The 18967-nt window shown below is 33.0% G+C and overlaps 1 protein-coding gene across 2 annotated transcripts in view; it reads right to left on the reverse strand.

Annotated features, from left to right (window-relative positions):
• Positions 1 to 347: 347 nt before the first annotated feature.
• Positions 348 to 18967, reverse strand: part of LOC143228683 (barH-like 1 homeobox protein) — a 56592-nt gene continuing 37972 nt past the window's right edge. For both annotated transcript variants that reach the window (XM_076459943.1, XM_076459944.1), the window contains 2 exons: positions 13670 to 13785; positions 348 to 1847 (listed from right to left, as the gene is read on the reverse strand). In XM_076459943.1, the coding sequence (XP_076316058.1) occupies positions 1550 to 1847; positions 13670 to 13785 (414 nt within the window). In that variant the 3' untranslated portion in view covers positions 348 to 1549. The remainder of the gene's footprint in view (positions 1848 to 13669; positions 13786 to 18967) is intronic.

Genomic DNA, 18967 nt, shown 5'->3' on the forward strand with positions numbered 1-18967 from the left:
GCTCGAACCGATTATTTGCTATCGTCAAAACGAGGTGTTCCAAACTTCTGTAATGACTTATGTGATGAGAAGTAAACACGAATATGTTTTCGAATTCAAGAGAAAATAGAATAGAAGCGGCACCTGTTTAAATAATGATTTCTTTAATCTTTATTCTACATTATTGTTGCCTTGCATCTTGTAGATCCAAGTCTTCATATAGTTTATTTGTGTGTTTTATTACTTATTATATGGAACTACTTAGAAGTTGAACGTGTTTACAATCGGACATTGTAACTATTGGTTTTATTATAATTTAACTTATGTGACCTTTACTGAATCAATTAATAAGACCAAAGCAAAACTAAAACTGATTAGAAGAGATTTACTCTCCATATATGAACAATACATCAACTATTAAAACTAAACTTATCAAATGGCACCTCTGCTTTACTTTGTACGTAGTTCTCGTGAAACGGAAGGATAAAACTTATATTTCTTTAAAGCGTCTCTTTGTATACAGTTTAGGTACATATGACCACAGCTGTTGAGAGTAACACCATACAACTTATGGTTTCCAGAACTTCGTTTTGTCACAGTTCAGGTATACACGACCGAGTGTAATACGAACTAGATGATGGTTACAACTTATGGTTTCCAGAACTCCGTTTCGCCACAATTTAGGTATACACGACCAAAGTTGTTGGATGTAACACGAACTAGATGGTGGTTACAACTTATGGTTTCCAGAACTCCGTTTCGCCACAATTTAGGTATACACGATCAAAGTTGTCGGATTTAATACGAACTAGATGGTGGTTACAACTTATGGTTTCCAGAACTCCGTTTCGCCACAATTTAGGTATACACGATCAAAGTTGTCGGATTTAATACGAACTAGATGGTGGTTACAACTTATGGTTTCCAGAACTCCGTTTCGTCACAGTTTAGATATACACGATCAAAGTTGTCGGGTGTAACACGAACTAGATGGTGGTTACAAGTTATGGTTTCCAGAACTCCGTTTCGCCACAATTTAGGTATACACGACCAAAGTTGTTGGATGTAACACGAACTAGATGGTGGTTACGACTTATGGTTTCCAGAACTCCGTTTCGTCACAGTTTAGGTATACACGACCAAAGTTGTCGGATGTTATACGAACTAGATGGTGGTTACAACTCATGATTTTAAAAATTACGCTACCTCCTAATTAAGGTACGTATAACCAATGTTATTTAAATAATTGTTAACATTTTGGTTTTTAGACCAGTTATCGAGTATTCATTTTATTTAATGTTTCGACAAGATTATTAGCGAAATGAAACTGATATCTAGTATCAATAAAGTTAAAGTCCAAGTCTTTGTAGTCGACGTATTGGAACTACCTGAAGTCGGATAGGAACTGCTCGTAGTAGTAAAACTGAAGTAACTTAAAAATAAACTTATTTTAGAGAAAACATATTAGTTATATTTACAAATTCACAGTTTATGCCTAACATTTGCGCGTAATCAGCCTCGATGTTTGATGTTTTGTTTTGTTCAAATGTCACATCTTTATAAAATACATTCACGTACGATGATGTACACTTCCAAAATACTGTGCCGGTGAGATGTTTCCACCAGGGGTCGCCACAGTAGGAGTAAATACCGTACTTGGATACACTGGTCTCTGAATAGCTGCTGCAGCCGCCTGGCGGAGGTGATAGTCCAAATTTGTAGCGTAGCCAAGAGAAGAATGTCCAGAAAGGCTAGCGTAGTGTGTTATCCAATAGGGGGACGTCTGGAGCATTCGCTGGACAGCTGCATAGTTGCCGGCCTCAGCTAGAAGTTCCAGACCAACAGCGGTTTGTCGCTTCCATTTGGTTCTGGAGGAAAAACAACAGAAGTTTATTCATAAGATAAAAAAGTGTATATTTCTGAACCATACACTGAATTCTTTTGTATGTATGAAAATACGCTGGTGAAGTTCTTATGACTGGAAGATGTTTTAGGTCAATGTTTTTAAACATTTCCAACTTATCAGTTGTTTAAAATTGACACATACTGTTTTTTGTAATTGGCCAGTTTCCGTGTCATTGTACTCAGTTTGGTAGGTTACTATTTGTAAGTCTATCTTGTTGTGTTGGAGTTGATATGTTTCTATGGATACTTTTTCTATATATTTTTACATTGTGCGTTTCCTTGGATAGGGCCTGTATACTTTGTCTTCTTTCTATATATTTTTACATTGTGTGTTTCCTTGGATAGAGCCTGTATACTTTGTCCTCTTTCTATATATTTTTGCATTGTGTGTCTCCCTGGATAGAGCCTGTATACTTTGTCTTCTTTCAATATATTTTTACATTGTGTGTTTCCTTGGATAAAGCCTGTATACTTTGTCCTCTTTCTATATATTTTTGTATTGTGTGTCTCCCTGGATAGAGCCTGTATACTTTGTCTTCTTTCTATATACTTTTTGCATCGTGTGTCTCCCTGGATAAAGCCTGTATACTTTGTCTTCTTTCTATATATTTTTGTATTGTGTGTCTCCCTGGATAGAGCCTGTATACTTTGTCTTCTTTCTATATATTTTTACATTGTGTGTTTCCTTGGATAGGGCCTGTATACTTTGTCCTCTTTCTATATATATTTTTTGTGTTTCCTTTGATAGAACCTGTATACTTTGTCTTCTTTCTATATATTTTTACATTGTGTGTTTCCTTGGATAGGGCCTGTATACTTTGTCCTCTTTCTATATATTTTTACATTGTGTGTTTCCTTGGATATAACCTGTATACATTGTCTTCTTTTTATATATTTGTTAAATTTTCTATTTCCTTGGATAGAACCTGCATACGTTGTCCTCTTTCTATATGTTTGTTAAATTTAGTGTTTTCATCTAGAATTTGACCTTTTCCTGTAGCGGGCAACGAGTTGTAGTTCAATATTTATAGAACTCGAAGGGAAATTAAAAAAAAAATAAAATCGAAATGAAGAATTACTTAGTAAAGCTTAGATTCCAACCAATTCTCTGCTACCACATAAAGTAAATCTACTTAATTTGATGTACAAGTCATAATTCTATTGTTATTATTTACTGTAACTGCAGTAATTACGGTTCCAACACCCCAAAACCAGTTACAAAGAGATAGCTCTACTGGTGGGAGACATAAGACTGACCCTACTTCTAATTAGATCTAAAGTGGATTTTATCATATTGTCTGTCCAACATTAACCTATTAGTTCTTGTCTCTAGTGCCCCTGGTTTGTCATACGTTATTTTATGTAATTGTACAAGTCGCCTTGTCCGACGAGTTTAACCTCCAGTATTTTGAATGGGCGATAGAAGCCTTATTCTTGATAAAGGAAATATGCCTTAACAAAAACACAATTTTCGTTCGACGTCCACTCAACTCGACTATCATCAGTAAATAAAAACCCTTTCTTCGTTTCTAAATGTTCTCAGCAGTAATTCAGTGGACTGATAAAGCCAAAATTCAAGTTTTGATACCCACAGATAACAGCTGGTCCGTCGTGTAACTTTGTCTTTAAACAAACAAACTCTTAAAAATACTCTTTATTCCTTTTAAATATACTCCTCACTTTACGACTACTCTTTATTCCTTTTAAATATACTCCTCACTTTACGTATTTCATGATCATTATATTTCATTCAGCTACCTCCAAGAAATTCAGTAACATAATTAAGTACGAATTTAAACGTTCTATGGAAATGCCGAAACCAAACATCCAACAATAAACGTAGTGTAGCAAATGAAAAGAGACATCACGTCAAAGAGAGCAACACATCTTACACCAAAGAAATGGATATTTCTTTATGGCTCGTTAGAAAAAAACCAGAGAATACAGTCAACTCACAAAAAACCTTCTCTGGAAGTTACACATCACTATACAATCAACTGAAAAGAAACTTGTCTGGTCATGTCTTCTGAGAACAAATTTGTCAATACTTGAAGTTAAACATTACAATAAATTCATCTGACAATAAATCTTCTCTATTAATTTGCTTTAAGAGCAAATCTCTTAATACGTGAAATTAAACATTACTAAACAATCAATTGACTCTAAATCTCCTCTGCTCATCTTACTCAAGAACAAATTACTATACATTACTATACAGTCAACAGACAGAAAATCTTCTCTGGTCATTTTTTAAAGAAAAAATCAGTCAGTACATAAAGTGAAACATTACAAGACTTCTTTTCTACTATCTATATCTATCTAACTGTGTGCTGTAATAACAAATCTATGAATATGTGAAGATAAACATTACGAAACTTCTTTTATACTGGCTATAACCAACTATGTACTGTCATAACAAATCTATCAACACGTGAAGGTAAACAATAACAAACTATGTACTGTCTTAACAAATCTATCAACACGTGAAAATAAACATTACTAAACTTCTTTTATACTGGCTATAACAAACTATGTACTGTCATAACAAATCTATCAACACGTGAAAATAAACATTACTAAACTTCTTTTATACTGGCTATAACCAACTAACTAACTATGTACTGTCTTAACAAATCTATCAACACGTGAAAATAAACATTACTAAACTTCTTTTATACTGGCTATAACAAACTATGTACTGTCATAACAAATCTATCAACACGTGAAGATAAACATTACGAAACTTCTTTTATACTGGCTATAACAAACTATGTGCTGTAATAACAAATCTATCAACACGTGAAGATAAACATTACGAAACTTCTTTTATACTGGCTATAACCAACTAACTAAGTATGTACTGTCACAACAAATCTATCAACACGTGAAGATAAACATTACTAAACTTCTTTTATACTGGTTATAACCAACTAACTGTGTACTGTGAGAACAGATATATCTACATGTGAAATTAAAGATTATTGAATTTTTCTTTCTTTTCTGGCTTCAGCTACATCGCCCTTTAGGGCATAGAAATACTAAAGTAAGATACTATAATAATAGGCACAGATATTACGTACTTTGAAACGTAATTTTGTCAATCGATTCTGAGCATCTCATTTGAAACCAACTGAATTTGTTATTACATTCTGTGAGTTTCAGCGTCATTGTGTTTACAGTAAACACGATGTGCCTACAACTTTATTCTTCGTTGTTTTTCACGAAACAAAAGTATTCAAGTTTACCGTACAAATGATCTTCATTTTAAAGACGCCAAGTCTTTCTTCTCACGGAACCAGTCTATGTTTCTTACAATGTTTTTCTAATTACGTCTATTAAAACCTTCTAAACAAATTTGTATGAGAAAAAAGAACCCTCGCAAATCTTTTTTCTTAAAATAATTGTCTCTTCACGGGGATCGGATGCTGCCTGGAGGATATAAAGTTGCCTGCTTTTTAATTTGTAATAAGAAAATAACTACACATCACTGAATAAGGTGCGTGACTTCAGGTAACCAAGGCCGACAGGGTGACAACATCTGATTTGTTGCGGTAATTTTCCCAGAAAACCATGCCAGTTCGTGTTTGTTAGTTGTGATTGTGAATCTACTGAAAAGTAAATGTCTTGAGTTTTTTTACGGTAAGAAATAAATTTAAAATCTACATAGCTTAAGAAGTGATTAGTGAAAACATTTCTTATTTGGGAATGAAATGGTTTGTCACTTTCTCTTACTGACAAACAACAACATAGAAAACTCAGATACTTAGAATATTTACTAACGTCATCATTTAGTATCAGTATCTTCAACAACGTACTTTGTCGTATCTTATAAACGACTTTCTATTTATTTGCTGTTGTGTTAAACTGGATATGCGTCATTCGATAACTCCTTGTATCATGGTACTGAATTTATTGTGTTTCTACTTACAAGTTATTATATAAGTATATTCAACAAGGTACTCTGTCGAGTGAAGTTTATCTTTCAAACAATTTCTGTTTACTATTTATATGTTGAAGTTGGTGTTTCCTTGAATAACTTTTGTTTCTATCTTTCTTAAACTATATGCTACACATATCGTTGTTCCATATTATCACACTGTTATTGTACAGTACAAAACACTAATATTATCAAGTGCATTATTCTTATCTTCTGTATAGCATGTAACGATTGTTTTTAAGTTGAAACTTCATTGATATTTACTGTTTTCATTTGTATGTAAACGATTTAAGAAAAGTTGTCTGTTTTTGAAGCTAAAGTAGCACAAGTTTGGTTTCATAATTTACAGTACAATTATAATTCACAATTTTCTAATACATTATTATATCTTAGTATGTTCGATGTCCTTTAAGATTACATTTTCTATGATTCTCCACTAAAAGCGATTTTTGCTGTGTTTAGTTGTAAATGTTTTCTGCTAGTTGGTTTCTGAAATTCTTTTCATTGCTTAACGGTTTGGTGATTACATAATTTTAAATTAGTAAGTGAACATTGTGGGCCTAGCGCGTAAGGCGTGCGACTCGTAATCCGAGGGTCGCGGGTTCGCGCCCGCGTCGCGCTAAACGTGCTCGCCCTCCCAGCCGTGGGGGCGTTATAATGTGACGGTCAATCCCACTATTCGTTGGTAAAAGAGTAGCCCAAGAGTTGGCGGTGGTTGGTGATAACTAGCTACCTTCTCTCTAGTCTTACACTGCTAAATTAGGGACGGCTCGGTGCAGTGGGCTAACAACCTACTCACTTCATTACTTGTTGAAGAATCCGCAAGCGATTGCGGCCCTATGTTCCTAGATGGAATCTAATGGTGATAACTAACTAACTAAACATTATATTGTTATCCATAAATATGTTGAATTATGTCGTGGACAATGCATGTCTGTTTCAGTCTTTTGCGTTATTTCATTTGGTGACGGTGATTGAATGTTTTAAGGCTTTCATATTGTGTGAAGGGGCGTGAAAGGAAAATGTATGTGTTGATTTAAACAGAGGTAAAATAAGCAATCCTGTGATTCACTTCTGATTTATCAATTTGCTAAACAGGTTGGATTTTTAATCGAAAAATAGTCGATGTAAGGATGACGAAGATAAAACAAAGGTTGTGTTCTTCTTTCTTGGTCACTGTTTACTAACTGTTGAACTTCTGCAGAAGTCGACGATTTAAGGATAATGAAGATAAAACAAGGTTTGTGTTCTTCTTTCTTGGTAACTGTTTACTAACTGCTAAACTTCTGCAGAAGTCGACGATGTAAAGATAATGAAAATAAAATAAGGGTTGTGTTTTTCTTTCTTGGTCACTGTTTACTAACTGCTGAACTTCTGCAGAAGTCGACGATGTAAGGATAATGAAGATAAAACAAGGGTTGTGTTCTTCTTTCTTGGTCACTGTTTACTAATTGTTGAACTCTGCAGAAGTCGACGATGTAAGGATAATGAAAATAAAACAAGGTTTGTGTTCTTCTTTCTTGGTAACTGTTTACTAACTGCTGAACTTCTGTAGAAGTCGACGATGTAAGGATGACGAAAATAAAACAAGGTTTGTGTTCTTCTTTCTTGGTAACTGTTTACTAACTGCTGAACTTCTGTAGAAGTCGACGATGTAAGGATCATGAAAATAAAACAAGGGTTGTGTTCTTCTTTCTTGGTCACTGTTTCCTAACTGTTGAACTTGTGCAGAGTCGACTATGTAAGGATCATGAAAATAAAACAAGGGTTGTGCTCTTCTTCCTTGGTCACTGTTTCCTAACTGTTGAACTTCTGCAGAAGTCGACGATGTAAGGATAATGAAAATAAAACAAGGGTTGTGTTCTTCTTCCTTGGTCACTGTTTCCTAACTGTTGAACTTGTGCAGAGTCGACGATGTAAGGATCATGAAAATAAAACAAGGGTTGTGCTCTTCTTTCTTGGTCACTGTTTCCTAACTGTTGAACTTCTGCAGAAGTCGACGATGTAAGGATGACGAAAATAAAACAAGGGTTGTGTTCTTCTTCCTTGGTCACTGTTTCCTAACTGTTGAACTTGTGCAGAGTCGACGATGTAAGGATCATGAAAATAAAACAAGGGTTGTGCTCTTCTTTCTTGGTCACTGTTTCCTAACTGTTGAACTTCTGCAGAAGTCGACTATGTAAGGATCATGAAAATAAAACAAGGGTTGTGCTCTTCTTCCTTGGTCACTGTTTCCTAACTGTTGAACTTCTGCAGAAGTCGACTATGTAAGGATCATGAAAATAAAACAAGGGTTGTGCTCTTCTTTCTTGGTCACTGTTTCCTAACTGTTGAACTTCTGCAGAAGTCGACTATGTAAGGATCATGAAAATAAAACAAGGGTTGTGCTCTTCTTTCTTGGTCACTGTTTCCTAACTGTTGAACTTGTGCAGAAGTCGTCGATATGATAGTGGAATGAACGAGAAGGATTATGTGCCTGTTATGTCATCGCAATGAAAGAATTTTCAATAACTGTTTCCTGTTCCAAAGCTTTTATATAAAAGAATAGAACTTCATGTAAAGATCTAGATATGGTGACGTCATGTTTTTCTAACAACTGGTACATAAATGACGTAAAACACTGTTTTTTAGGGTAATAATTTTAATGATTTCTTGAGCCGTTGACAAACTTTCGATAAGTTCGAGGGAGCTAGCTTTTCCAGAACTCCAATAATGCTTTAAGAAAATATTAGCTAGCAACTATACAAAATATGTATTAATATGATTACTTAGTAACAATATTAGAACTGTTGCTTCGAAAGAATTAACCAGCAAAAACACCAGAACTGTTGCTTCAAAAGAATTATCTAACTGAAGTACCAGAACTGTTGCTTCGAAAGAATTATCTAACTGAAGTACCAGAACTGTTGCTTCGAAAGAATTAACTAGCAGAAGCACTTGAACTGTTGCTTCGAAAGAAGTAATTAGCAGAAGCACTTGAACTGTTGCTTCGAAAGAAGTAACTAGTAGAAGCACCAGAACTGTTGCTTCGAAAGAATTAAGTAGCAGAAGCACTTAAACTGTTGCTTCGAAAGAAGTAACTAGCAGAAGCACTTGAACTGTTGCTTCGAAAGAAGTAACTAGCAGAAGCACTTGAACTGTTGCTTCGAAAGAATTAAGTAGCAGAAGCACTTAAACTGTTGCTTTGAAAGAAGTAACTAGCAGAAGCACCAGAACTGTTGCTTCGAAAGAATTGACTAGCAGAAGCACCAGAACTGTTGCTTCGAAAGAGTTATCTAACTGAAGTACTACAACTGTTGCTTCGAAATAATTAATGATCTCTCTCTCTAGTTGTTTGGGTATATAAATTTTGAATACCCTGAGGGTCAGGTATACTAGACCTCTTCCTTTTCATTGTTAGTATATTTAAAGTTAATACATGAAGACCACAGTAATGAACATAACTCAGGCACTTTTCATGAATATTGTACTTCCAGATTATCTAAGGCGGCCTCTTTTGTTTTAACACTAGTATATATATATTTTGTATTGTTATTTTTTGGTTTTTAAACTTAATTTTAGCTTAATGATCTAATGCATAAGTTTATCGGGGAGAGGTGTTTAGGACTCTCTTCGTATATATGCAATACCTGTCTAGTTCGCATAACAGTTCATTTTTTCTCAAATTTTTAATCGAAATATTTTATTGTACTATGTACTAAGTCTATCTGGTGTGGCCCGGCATGGCCAAGCGCGTAAGGCGTGCGACTCGTAATCCGAGGGTCGCGGGTTCGCGCCCGCGTCGCGCTAAATATGCTCGTCCTCCCAGCCGTGGGGGCGTATAATGTGACGGTCAATCCCACTTTTCGTTGGTAAAAAAGTAGCCAAAGAGTTGGAGGTGGGTGGCGATGACTAGCTGCCTTTCCTCTAGTCTTACACTGCTAAATTAGGGACGGCTAGCACAGATAGCCCTCGAGTAGATTTGTGCGAAATTCCAAAATAACAAACAAACTATCTGGTATTTGTTTGTGTATTAGAGTGTTTGTACATGAACTTTGAGAAAGTGGTTTTTGGTACTCTGTATGCTGTTGTAATTAATGTATTTTGTAATGATTGTAGTTTGGTTTTCAGTTGTATTTTACTTACGTTAATCCATACAGGAGCTGCAAAGTCTACTACTTGTCTTATATATGTTTTAAGGATGTTTTCAGGTTTTGTTCCATAATTTTTACTAGTTAGATTCCTAGCATAGTTTATTCTTTGCTAAATTTTAGTTTTTATGTTGTTTACATGTTTTGTCCAGGTAAGTTTAGAATAATACGTTATTTCTAAATATTTTGCAGATGTAGCAGTCTGGAGAGCGCTCCGTTCATGTAAATCTGAAGTTGTACTTTCTTATATTTTGTTGATTTTGTATCACTAATTGTGTCTTTGCTGTGTTTATTTTGATTTTATATTTTTGGCAGTATTCACTTAATCTGTTTAGTTGTAGTTGTATGTTAGTGGCTGCTATTTCTGGTGTAGGGGCACTTTTCCAAATTGCTACATCACCAGCGAACTGTGAGGAGAATCCATGATTTGGGTCTTTAAGTGGCATATTATTCACATACATGATGAAGAGAATAAGGCTAACCACCCTCCTTGAGGGACTTAAGCTTCAGGAGTGAAGAACTCAGAAAAAGTTCCCTTTACATTTACTCTACATTTTCTATTTTCCAAAAAGTCAGATAACCAGCGAATAATTCCTCGCGGTAGTTCCATTTCATTCATACGGAATAGAAGACCATTGTGCCATACAGTGTCGAATGCTTTCTCGATATCGAGGTAGCAAGCGACAGTGCATTCTTTTTTATTTTATTAAAAGCTATTTATTGTCCTTTCAGTTAACCTAATTAAATGATCTGTCGTTTGTCTAAATTTTCTAAATCCGTTTTGTTCCTCAAGTAATTTTGAAGTAATCTCCAAAAATGTGAAGAATCTATTACTTATTATTCGTTCAAAAATTTTGCCTGCACAGCTGGTCGGTCAGGCTGATTGGTCGATAACTGTTTGGTTTATTAGCTGGTTTATCTTCTTTGTGGAATGTTAATATATTAACTTGCTTCCAAGAAACTGTGATGTATCACAGAGTAGAAAGATAAATTAAAGATAGCTAATAGGTGGTCAAATAATTTTGGAGTGCCTTTTTTGAGAAGAATTGTTTGTATGCCATCATTTCCTGGAGATTTGTTTTTTGAATTTTTGTTTGCTTGTTTGAGTTCAGTTAGTGTGATAATTTTGGTGAGCAGTAGAGTATTATAGTCATAAGTGTTATCAGTGTTATTGTTAATAATACTGATTGGAAAGTATGGTTTGTATAATTCTACGTTATTTGTTACATGGTTGTTTACTTTGTTGTAGAAATAGTTCTTCATGTCTGGGTCATTATGTGTTTTGTAGTTGATGTCTAAAGGCTTCTGCTTTTTCTTTGTTGGTGCTCGCTAAGGTGTTGTTATGTTCCAGTATTGGGTATTTTCTTGAAGTGGCTTCATTGGTGAATCTATTCACGTGCGACCAAAACTTTCTAGGGTCAGTTTCTTCATTTAGTTGGGAGCAGAAATTAACCCATTTTTCTGAAGTACTAGAACTATCGTTTTGAAAGAATGAACCAGAACTAGAACTGTTACAGCAACACTAGTTCTGTTCACATTGTAATAATAAAAGTCGTCACAGACTGAAGTGTAATGGCAGGTTTATGTTCCGTTTGTATTTTTAAAATATATATATATATATATATATATATATATATATATATGTATATGTAACTGTAGTAAAATGTGTCATATGAGAAGTACGGAACTTTTATGAACTCTGTAATAAAACTACAGTTCTTCATTCACCATTAAGTATTTTGGTAATTTCAACCTAAAGAGCACCTCGTACAACACAAAGGCTAAATAAACGAACAGGTTAGAGGTCACGTAATGTATGTATAACTTACGGGAGAGGAGAGTCAGTCATAAGAATCAACCGTTTCAATACCTGCTCTTATATCTGCAACCTTTACGTTCACAGCATAAAGTGGCATTGCGTCTCTAAGTGTGGACCTTTTGACGTGTAGCCCAGGCCATTACCACTGAAAAACTTATATAGCGCCCACTCTATTAAACATCGCATTTTGACTACTTCATTTTATATGATTTCTATTCAAATTCATTAAATTGAAAGCATAGGGTAGGTTGAACTAAGATTTGATCTTAAAGGTTGTGTTCATTTACTGATGTTTAATTTATATACGCATAGTTTATTTCACTTCTATCGAGTTTCGCTACAGCTTTTACGTTACCACGACGAAAATCATGCTTTAAAACATTCATACAAAATATTTGAATCTCTTAAATAATTCAGCCGAAAGCGTCAGTACTGTAAACGAAAGATATGAAAAACAAATATATGGTGAATACGCCCGTGCATAAGCTCTTCACCCCTTTACGTTATGAATTTTATCAGCAGCTGGGTTTAGATTGGCTCATTTCTTGAACTGTAATTGTACTAGTAAGATGTCGTACCTTCTGAATAACATTAATTGGTTTATATTTTCCATTAAAAAAGTGTCTAATTTTCTTCCAAGTGATATTCCCCGGCTCACCTTTGGTCAGATTGTTGTTTGTTTGTTTTTTTTAATTTCGCACAAAGCTACTCGAGGGCTATCTGTGATAGCCGTCCCTAATTTAGCAGTATAAGACTAGAGGGAAGGCAGCTAGTCATCACCACCCACCACCAACTCTTGGGCTACTCTTTTACCAACGAATAGTGGGATTGACCGTCACATTATAACGCCCTCACGGGTGAAAGGGCGAGCATGTTTGGCGCGACGGGGATGCGAACCCGCGACCCTCAGATTAGGAGTCGCACGCCTTAACACGCTTGGCCATGCCGGGCCCCCTTTGGTCAGGTTAATAATTAATAGTCTGTGGCTCATCAGCTGTTTTGAAAAAAAAAAATTCAACTGTGCTAACTGTTTTATTTGTCATTCAACAACTTTTGTTGAAATCGCATCAAAAACCCACCTCTACAACCACGTGATTAAAGTTATCTGTCAAATAGTTTAAGGCAATAAGTCTTCTTAAGAATTGTTAAATTCTTATCATTATAGGGTCTAGTGAATGAAGGTTCACCAACAATTTACTGCTATCACATATTCCTTGATATTATTATTATATCTCTTGGTTATCAAATTTTTAATTACCTTGTGTCAGAACCTGAGTTGAAATCTCAATATCAAGACGGTTGATCCTTCTTTTCTACCCTTAAAATCATATTAACATCTTTTGATGCTATTTCTTAAAATAAGATTAGAAGGAGAAAATAATCTACGAACAGATAGATACTTTATAAAATAATCTCTACCTTCACTTTTCTTTTGGTGCCACCTGCTTATTTTGTTGAGTTAAGTTTAGCTACAATTTGTGATACATTGGTTGTATATCCCCACAAACAATCTCTACCTTTACTTTTCTTTTGGTGCCACCTGCTTATTTGTTGAGTTAAGTTTAGCTACAATTTGTGATACATTGGTTGTATATCCCCACAAACAATCTCTACCTTTACTTTTCTTTTGGTGCCACCTGCTTATTTGTTGAGTTAAGTTTAGCTACAATTTGTGACACATTGGTTGTATATCCCCACAAACAATCTCTACCTTCACTTTTCTTTTGGTGTCACTTCCTTGTTTGTTCAGTTACATTTAGCTACAGTATGTGACATATTGGTTGTATATCCCCACAAACAATCTCTACCTTCACTTTTCTTTTGGTGTCACCACCTTGTTTGTTGAGTTACATTTAGCTACAGTTTGTGATACATCTGTACAAACAATTTTATCCTTACCTTCTGTTTTGGTACCACGTTTTCACTTGGGTATCTGTTAGGTTTAGTTTAGCAGCTAGTTCCATTCGATCCTGAACACTCAGGTACTTTTGTCTTTCAAAACTTTTTTCCAATGTCTAAGTATTTCAATCACAATACACAAAAACAGCTTATAAATCAAACGGTTAAATTGAACTGATATAATGTTAACTGTTCAAAATTCTATTTTATTTATGTATTTATAATAACATTCCAAGACTTCATTAGAAGTTAGTAATTTACTAAAGCTATAATAATATTGTAATTGTAGATTGTTTTCTAGCTCCTAGTAATTTAATAAAATCATAATAATACCTTAACTTATAAGTCCATACCTAGTTACCAATTACGCTGGTAACTTGTGGACTATCAACCAATTAACAGTTATTTAGTAAAATTGTAATGACATTGTAATTATGGAATAACCTAGTCACCAGTTATTCAGTAAAATTGTAATGACATTCTAATTGTGGAAAAACCTAGTTACCAGTTATTTAGTAAAATGGTAATAAAATTCTAATTGTGGAAAAACCTAGTTACCAGTTATTTAGTAAAATGGTAATAAAATTCTAATTGTGGAATAACCTAGTTACCAGTTATTTAGTAAAATTGTAATAACATTCGAATTGTGGACTATCATGTAGTTACCAGTTATTTAGTAAAATTGTAATGACATTCTGAGAGTGGACTATCACCTAGTTACCAGTTATTTAGTAAAATTGTAATAACATTCTAATTGTGAACTGTCACCTAGTTACCAGTTATTTAGTAAAATTGTAATGACATTCTAATTGTGGACTAACACCTAGTTACCAGTTATTTAATAAAATTGTTATCACATTCTCATTGTGGACTATCACCTGGTTACCAGTTATTTAGTAAAATTGTACGGCCATTCTAAGAGTGGACTATAACATAGTTACCAGTTATTTAATAAAATTGTTATGACATTCTAATCTTTTAATATCACCTACTTACCAGTTATTTAGTAAAATTGTTATGACATTCTAACTATGAAATATCACCTAGTTACCATTTATTCAGTAAAATTGTTATGACATTCTAACCATGAAATATCACCTAGTTTCCATTTATTCAGTAAAATTGTTATGACATTCTAACTGTGGAATATCACCTAGTTACCAGTTATTTAGTAAAATTATAATGACACTCTAAGAGTGGAGTATCACCTAGTTACCAGTTACTTAGTAAAATTATAAATGACATTCTAATTGTGGAATATCACCTAGTTACCCGTTATTTAGTAAAATTGTTATGACATTTTAACTGTGGAATATCACCTAGTTACCAGTTACTTAGTAAAATTATAAATGACATTCTAATTGTGGAATATCACCTAGTTACCCGTTATTTAGTAAAATTGTTATGACATTCTAACTGTGGAATATCACCTAGTTACCAGTTATTTAGTAAAATTGTTATGACATTCTAATTGTAGAATATCACCTAGTTACCAGTTATTCAGTAAAATTGTTATGACATTCTAAGAGTAGACTATCACCTAGTTACCAGTTATTTAGTAAAATTGTAATGACATTCTAAGAGTGGACTATCACCTAGTTACCAGTTATTTAGTAAAATTGTAATGACATTCTAATTGTGGACTATCACCTTGTTACCAGTTATTTAGTAAAATTGTAATAACATTCTAATTGTGGAATATCACCTAGTTACCAGTTATTTAGAAAAATTTTAATGACATTCTAATTGTGGAATATCACCTAGTTCCCAGTTATTTTGTAAAATTCTTATGACATCCTAATTGTGGAATATCACAAAGTTACTAGTTATTTTGTAAAATTGTTATGACATCCTAAATGTGGAATATCATCTAGTTACCAGTTCTTTAGCAAAATTGTAATGATATTCAAATTGTGGACTATCACTACGTTACCAGTTATTTAGTAAAATTGTAATGACATTCAAATTGTGGACTATCACTACGTTACCAGTTATTTAGTATAATTGTAATGACATTCAAATTGTGGACTATCACTACGTTACCAGATATTTAGTAAAATTGTAATGACATTCTAATTGTGGACTATCACCTGGTTACCAGTTATTTAGTAAAAATGTAATGACATTCTAATTGTGGACTATCATCTAGTTACCAGTTATTTAGTAAAAATGTAATGACATTCTAATTGTGGAATATCACCTAGTTACCAGTTATTTAGTAAAATTGTTATGACATTCTAACTGTGGAATATCACTTAGTTACCATTTATTTAGTAAAATTTTTATGACATTCTAACTGTGGAATATCATTTAGTTACCAGTTAATTAATAAAATTGTTATGACATTCTAATCTTTTATCACCTAGTTACCAGTTATTTTGTACAATTGATATGACATTCTAATTGTGAAATATCACCTACTTACCAGTTATTAAGTAAAATTTTTATGACATTCTAACTATGAAATATCACCTAGTTACCATTTATTTAGTAAAATTCTTATGACATTCTAATTGTGGAATATCACCTAGTTACCAGTTATTTTGTAAAATTGTAATGACATTCTAATTGTGGACTATCACCTGGTGACCTGTTATTTAGTAAAATTGTAATATGCATCTAATTGTGGAATATCACATAGTTACAAGTTATTTAGTAAAATTGTAATATCCTTCTAATTGTGGAATATCACCTAGTTACCAGTTATTTTGTAAAATTGTTGTCACATTCTAATTGTGGACACTAACGTAGTTACCAGTTATTTAATAAAATTGTAATAACATTCTAATTGTGGAATATCACCTAGTTACCAGTTATTTAAGAAAGTTTTAATAACATTCTAAGAGTGGACTATCACCTAGTTACCAGTTATTTAGTAAAATTCTAATGACATCCTAATTGTGGAATATCACTTCGTTACCAGTTATTTAGTAAAATTGTAATATCCTTCTAATTGTGGAATATCACCTAGTTACCAGTATTTTAGTGAAATTATAATGACATTCTAAGTGTAAAATATCACCTAGTTACCAGTAATTTAGTAAAATGGTAATGACATTCTAATTGCGGAATATCACATAGTTATCAGTTATTTAGTAAAATTGTTATCACATTCTAACTGTGGAATATCACCTAGTTACCAGTTATTTAGTAAAATTGTTATGACATTCTAATTGTGGAATATCACCTAGTTACAAGTTATTTAAGAAAGTTCTAATAACATTCTAAGAGTGGAGTATCACCTAGTTACCAGTTACTTAGTAAAATTGTAATGACATTCAAATTGTGGAATATCACCTAGTTACCCGTTATTTAGTAAAATTGTTATGACATTCTAACTGTGGAATATCACCTAGTTACCAGTTATTTAGTAAAATTGTTATGACATTCTAATTGTGGAATATCACCTAGTTACCAGTTATGTAGTAAAATTATAAATGACATTCTAAGAGTGGAGTATCACCTAGTTACCAGTTACTTAGTAAAATTGTTATGACATTCTAAGAGTGGAGTATCACCTAGTTACCAGTTTCTTAGTAAAATTGTTATGACATTCTAACTGTGGAATATCACCTAGTTACCAGTTATTTAGTAAAATTTTTTATGACATTCTAACTGTGGAATATCACCTAGTTACAAGTTATTTAGTAAAACTGTAATGACATTCTAATTGTGGACTATCACCTAGTCACCAGTTATTTTGTAAAATTGTTATTGCATTCTAATCGTGGAATATCACCTAATTACGAATTATTTTGTAAAATTGTAATGACATTCTAATTGTGGAATATCACCTAGTTACCAGTTTTTTTAGAAAGCTTTAATAACATTCTAAGAGTGAACTATCACCTAGTTAACAGTTATTCAGTAAAATTGTAATAACATTCTAATTGTTGACTATCATCTAGTTACCAGTTATTTAGTAAAATTGTAATGACATTATAGTTGTTGACTATCATCTAGTTACCAGTTATTTAGTAAAATTGTGATGACATTCTAATTGTGGACTATCACCTTGTTACCAGTTATTTAGTAAAATTGTTATGACATTCTAAGAGTGGAATATCACTTAGTTACCAGTTATTTAGTAAAATTGCAATGACATTCTAAGAGTGGACTATCACCTAGTTACCAGTTATTTAGTAAAATTGTAATGACATTCTAATTGTGGACTATCACCTAGTTTCCAGTTATTTAGTGAAATTGTAATGCCATTTTAAGAATGGACTATCACATAGTTACCAGTTATTTAATAAAATTGTTATGACATTCTAATTGTGAAATATCACCTAGTTACCAGTTATTTAGTAAAATCGTAATAACCTTCTAATTGGGGAATATCACCTAGTTACCATTTATGTAGTAAAATTGTAATAACATTCTAAGAGTGGACTATCACCAAGTTACCAGTTATTTAGTGAAATTGTAATGACATTCTAATTGTGGACTATCACCTTGTCACCAGTTTTAGTAACATTTTAATAACATTCTAATTGTGGACTATCACCTTGTTACCAGTTATTTAGTAAAATTTTAATAACATTCTAATTGTGGAATATCACCTAGTTACCAGTTATTTAAGAAAGTTTTAATAAGTGGACTATCACCTAGTTAGTTACCAGTTATTTAGTAAAATTGTAATAACATTCTAATTGTGGAATATCACCTAGTTACCAGTTATTTAGAAAAATTTTAATGACATTCTAATTGTGGAATATCACCTAGTTCCCAGTTATTTTGTAAAATTCTTATGACATCCTAATTGCGGAATATCACCAAGTTACTAGTTATTTTGTGAAATTGTTATGACATCCTAAATGTGGAATATCATCTAGTTACCAGTTCTTTAGCAAAATTGTAATGACATTCAAATTGTGGACTATCACTACGTTACCAGTTATTTAGTAAAATTGTAATGACATTCAAATTGTGGACTATCACTACGTTACCAGTTATTTAGTATAATTGTAATGACATTCAAATTGTGGACTATCACTACGTTACCAGATATTTAGTAAAATTGTAATGACATTCTAATTGTGGACTATCACCTGGTTACCAGTTATTTAGTAAAAATGTAATGACATTCTAATTGTGGACTATCATCTAGTTACCAGTTATTTAGTAAAAATGTAATGACATTCTAATTGTGGAATATCACCTAGTTACCAGTTATTTAGTAAAATTGTTATGACATTCTAACTGTGGAATATCATTTAGTTACCATTTATTTAGTAAAATTTTTATGACATTCTAACTGTGGAATATCATTTAGTTACCAGTTAATTAATAAAATTG

This window comes from Tachypleus tridentatus, chromosome 10 (assembly GCF_004210375.1).
Source record: "Tachypleus tridentatus isolate NWPU-2018 chromosome 10, ASM421037v1, whole genome shotgun sequence".
NCBI lineage: Eukaryota > Metazoa > Arthropoda > Merostomata > Xiphosura > Limulidae > Tachypleus > Tachypleus tridentatus.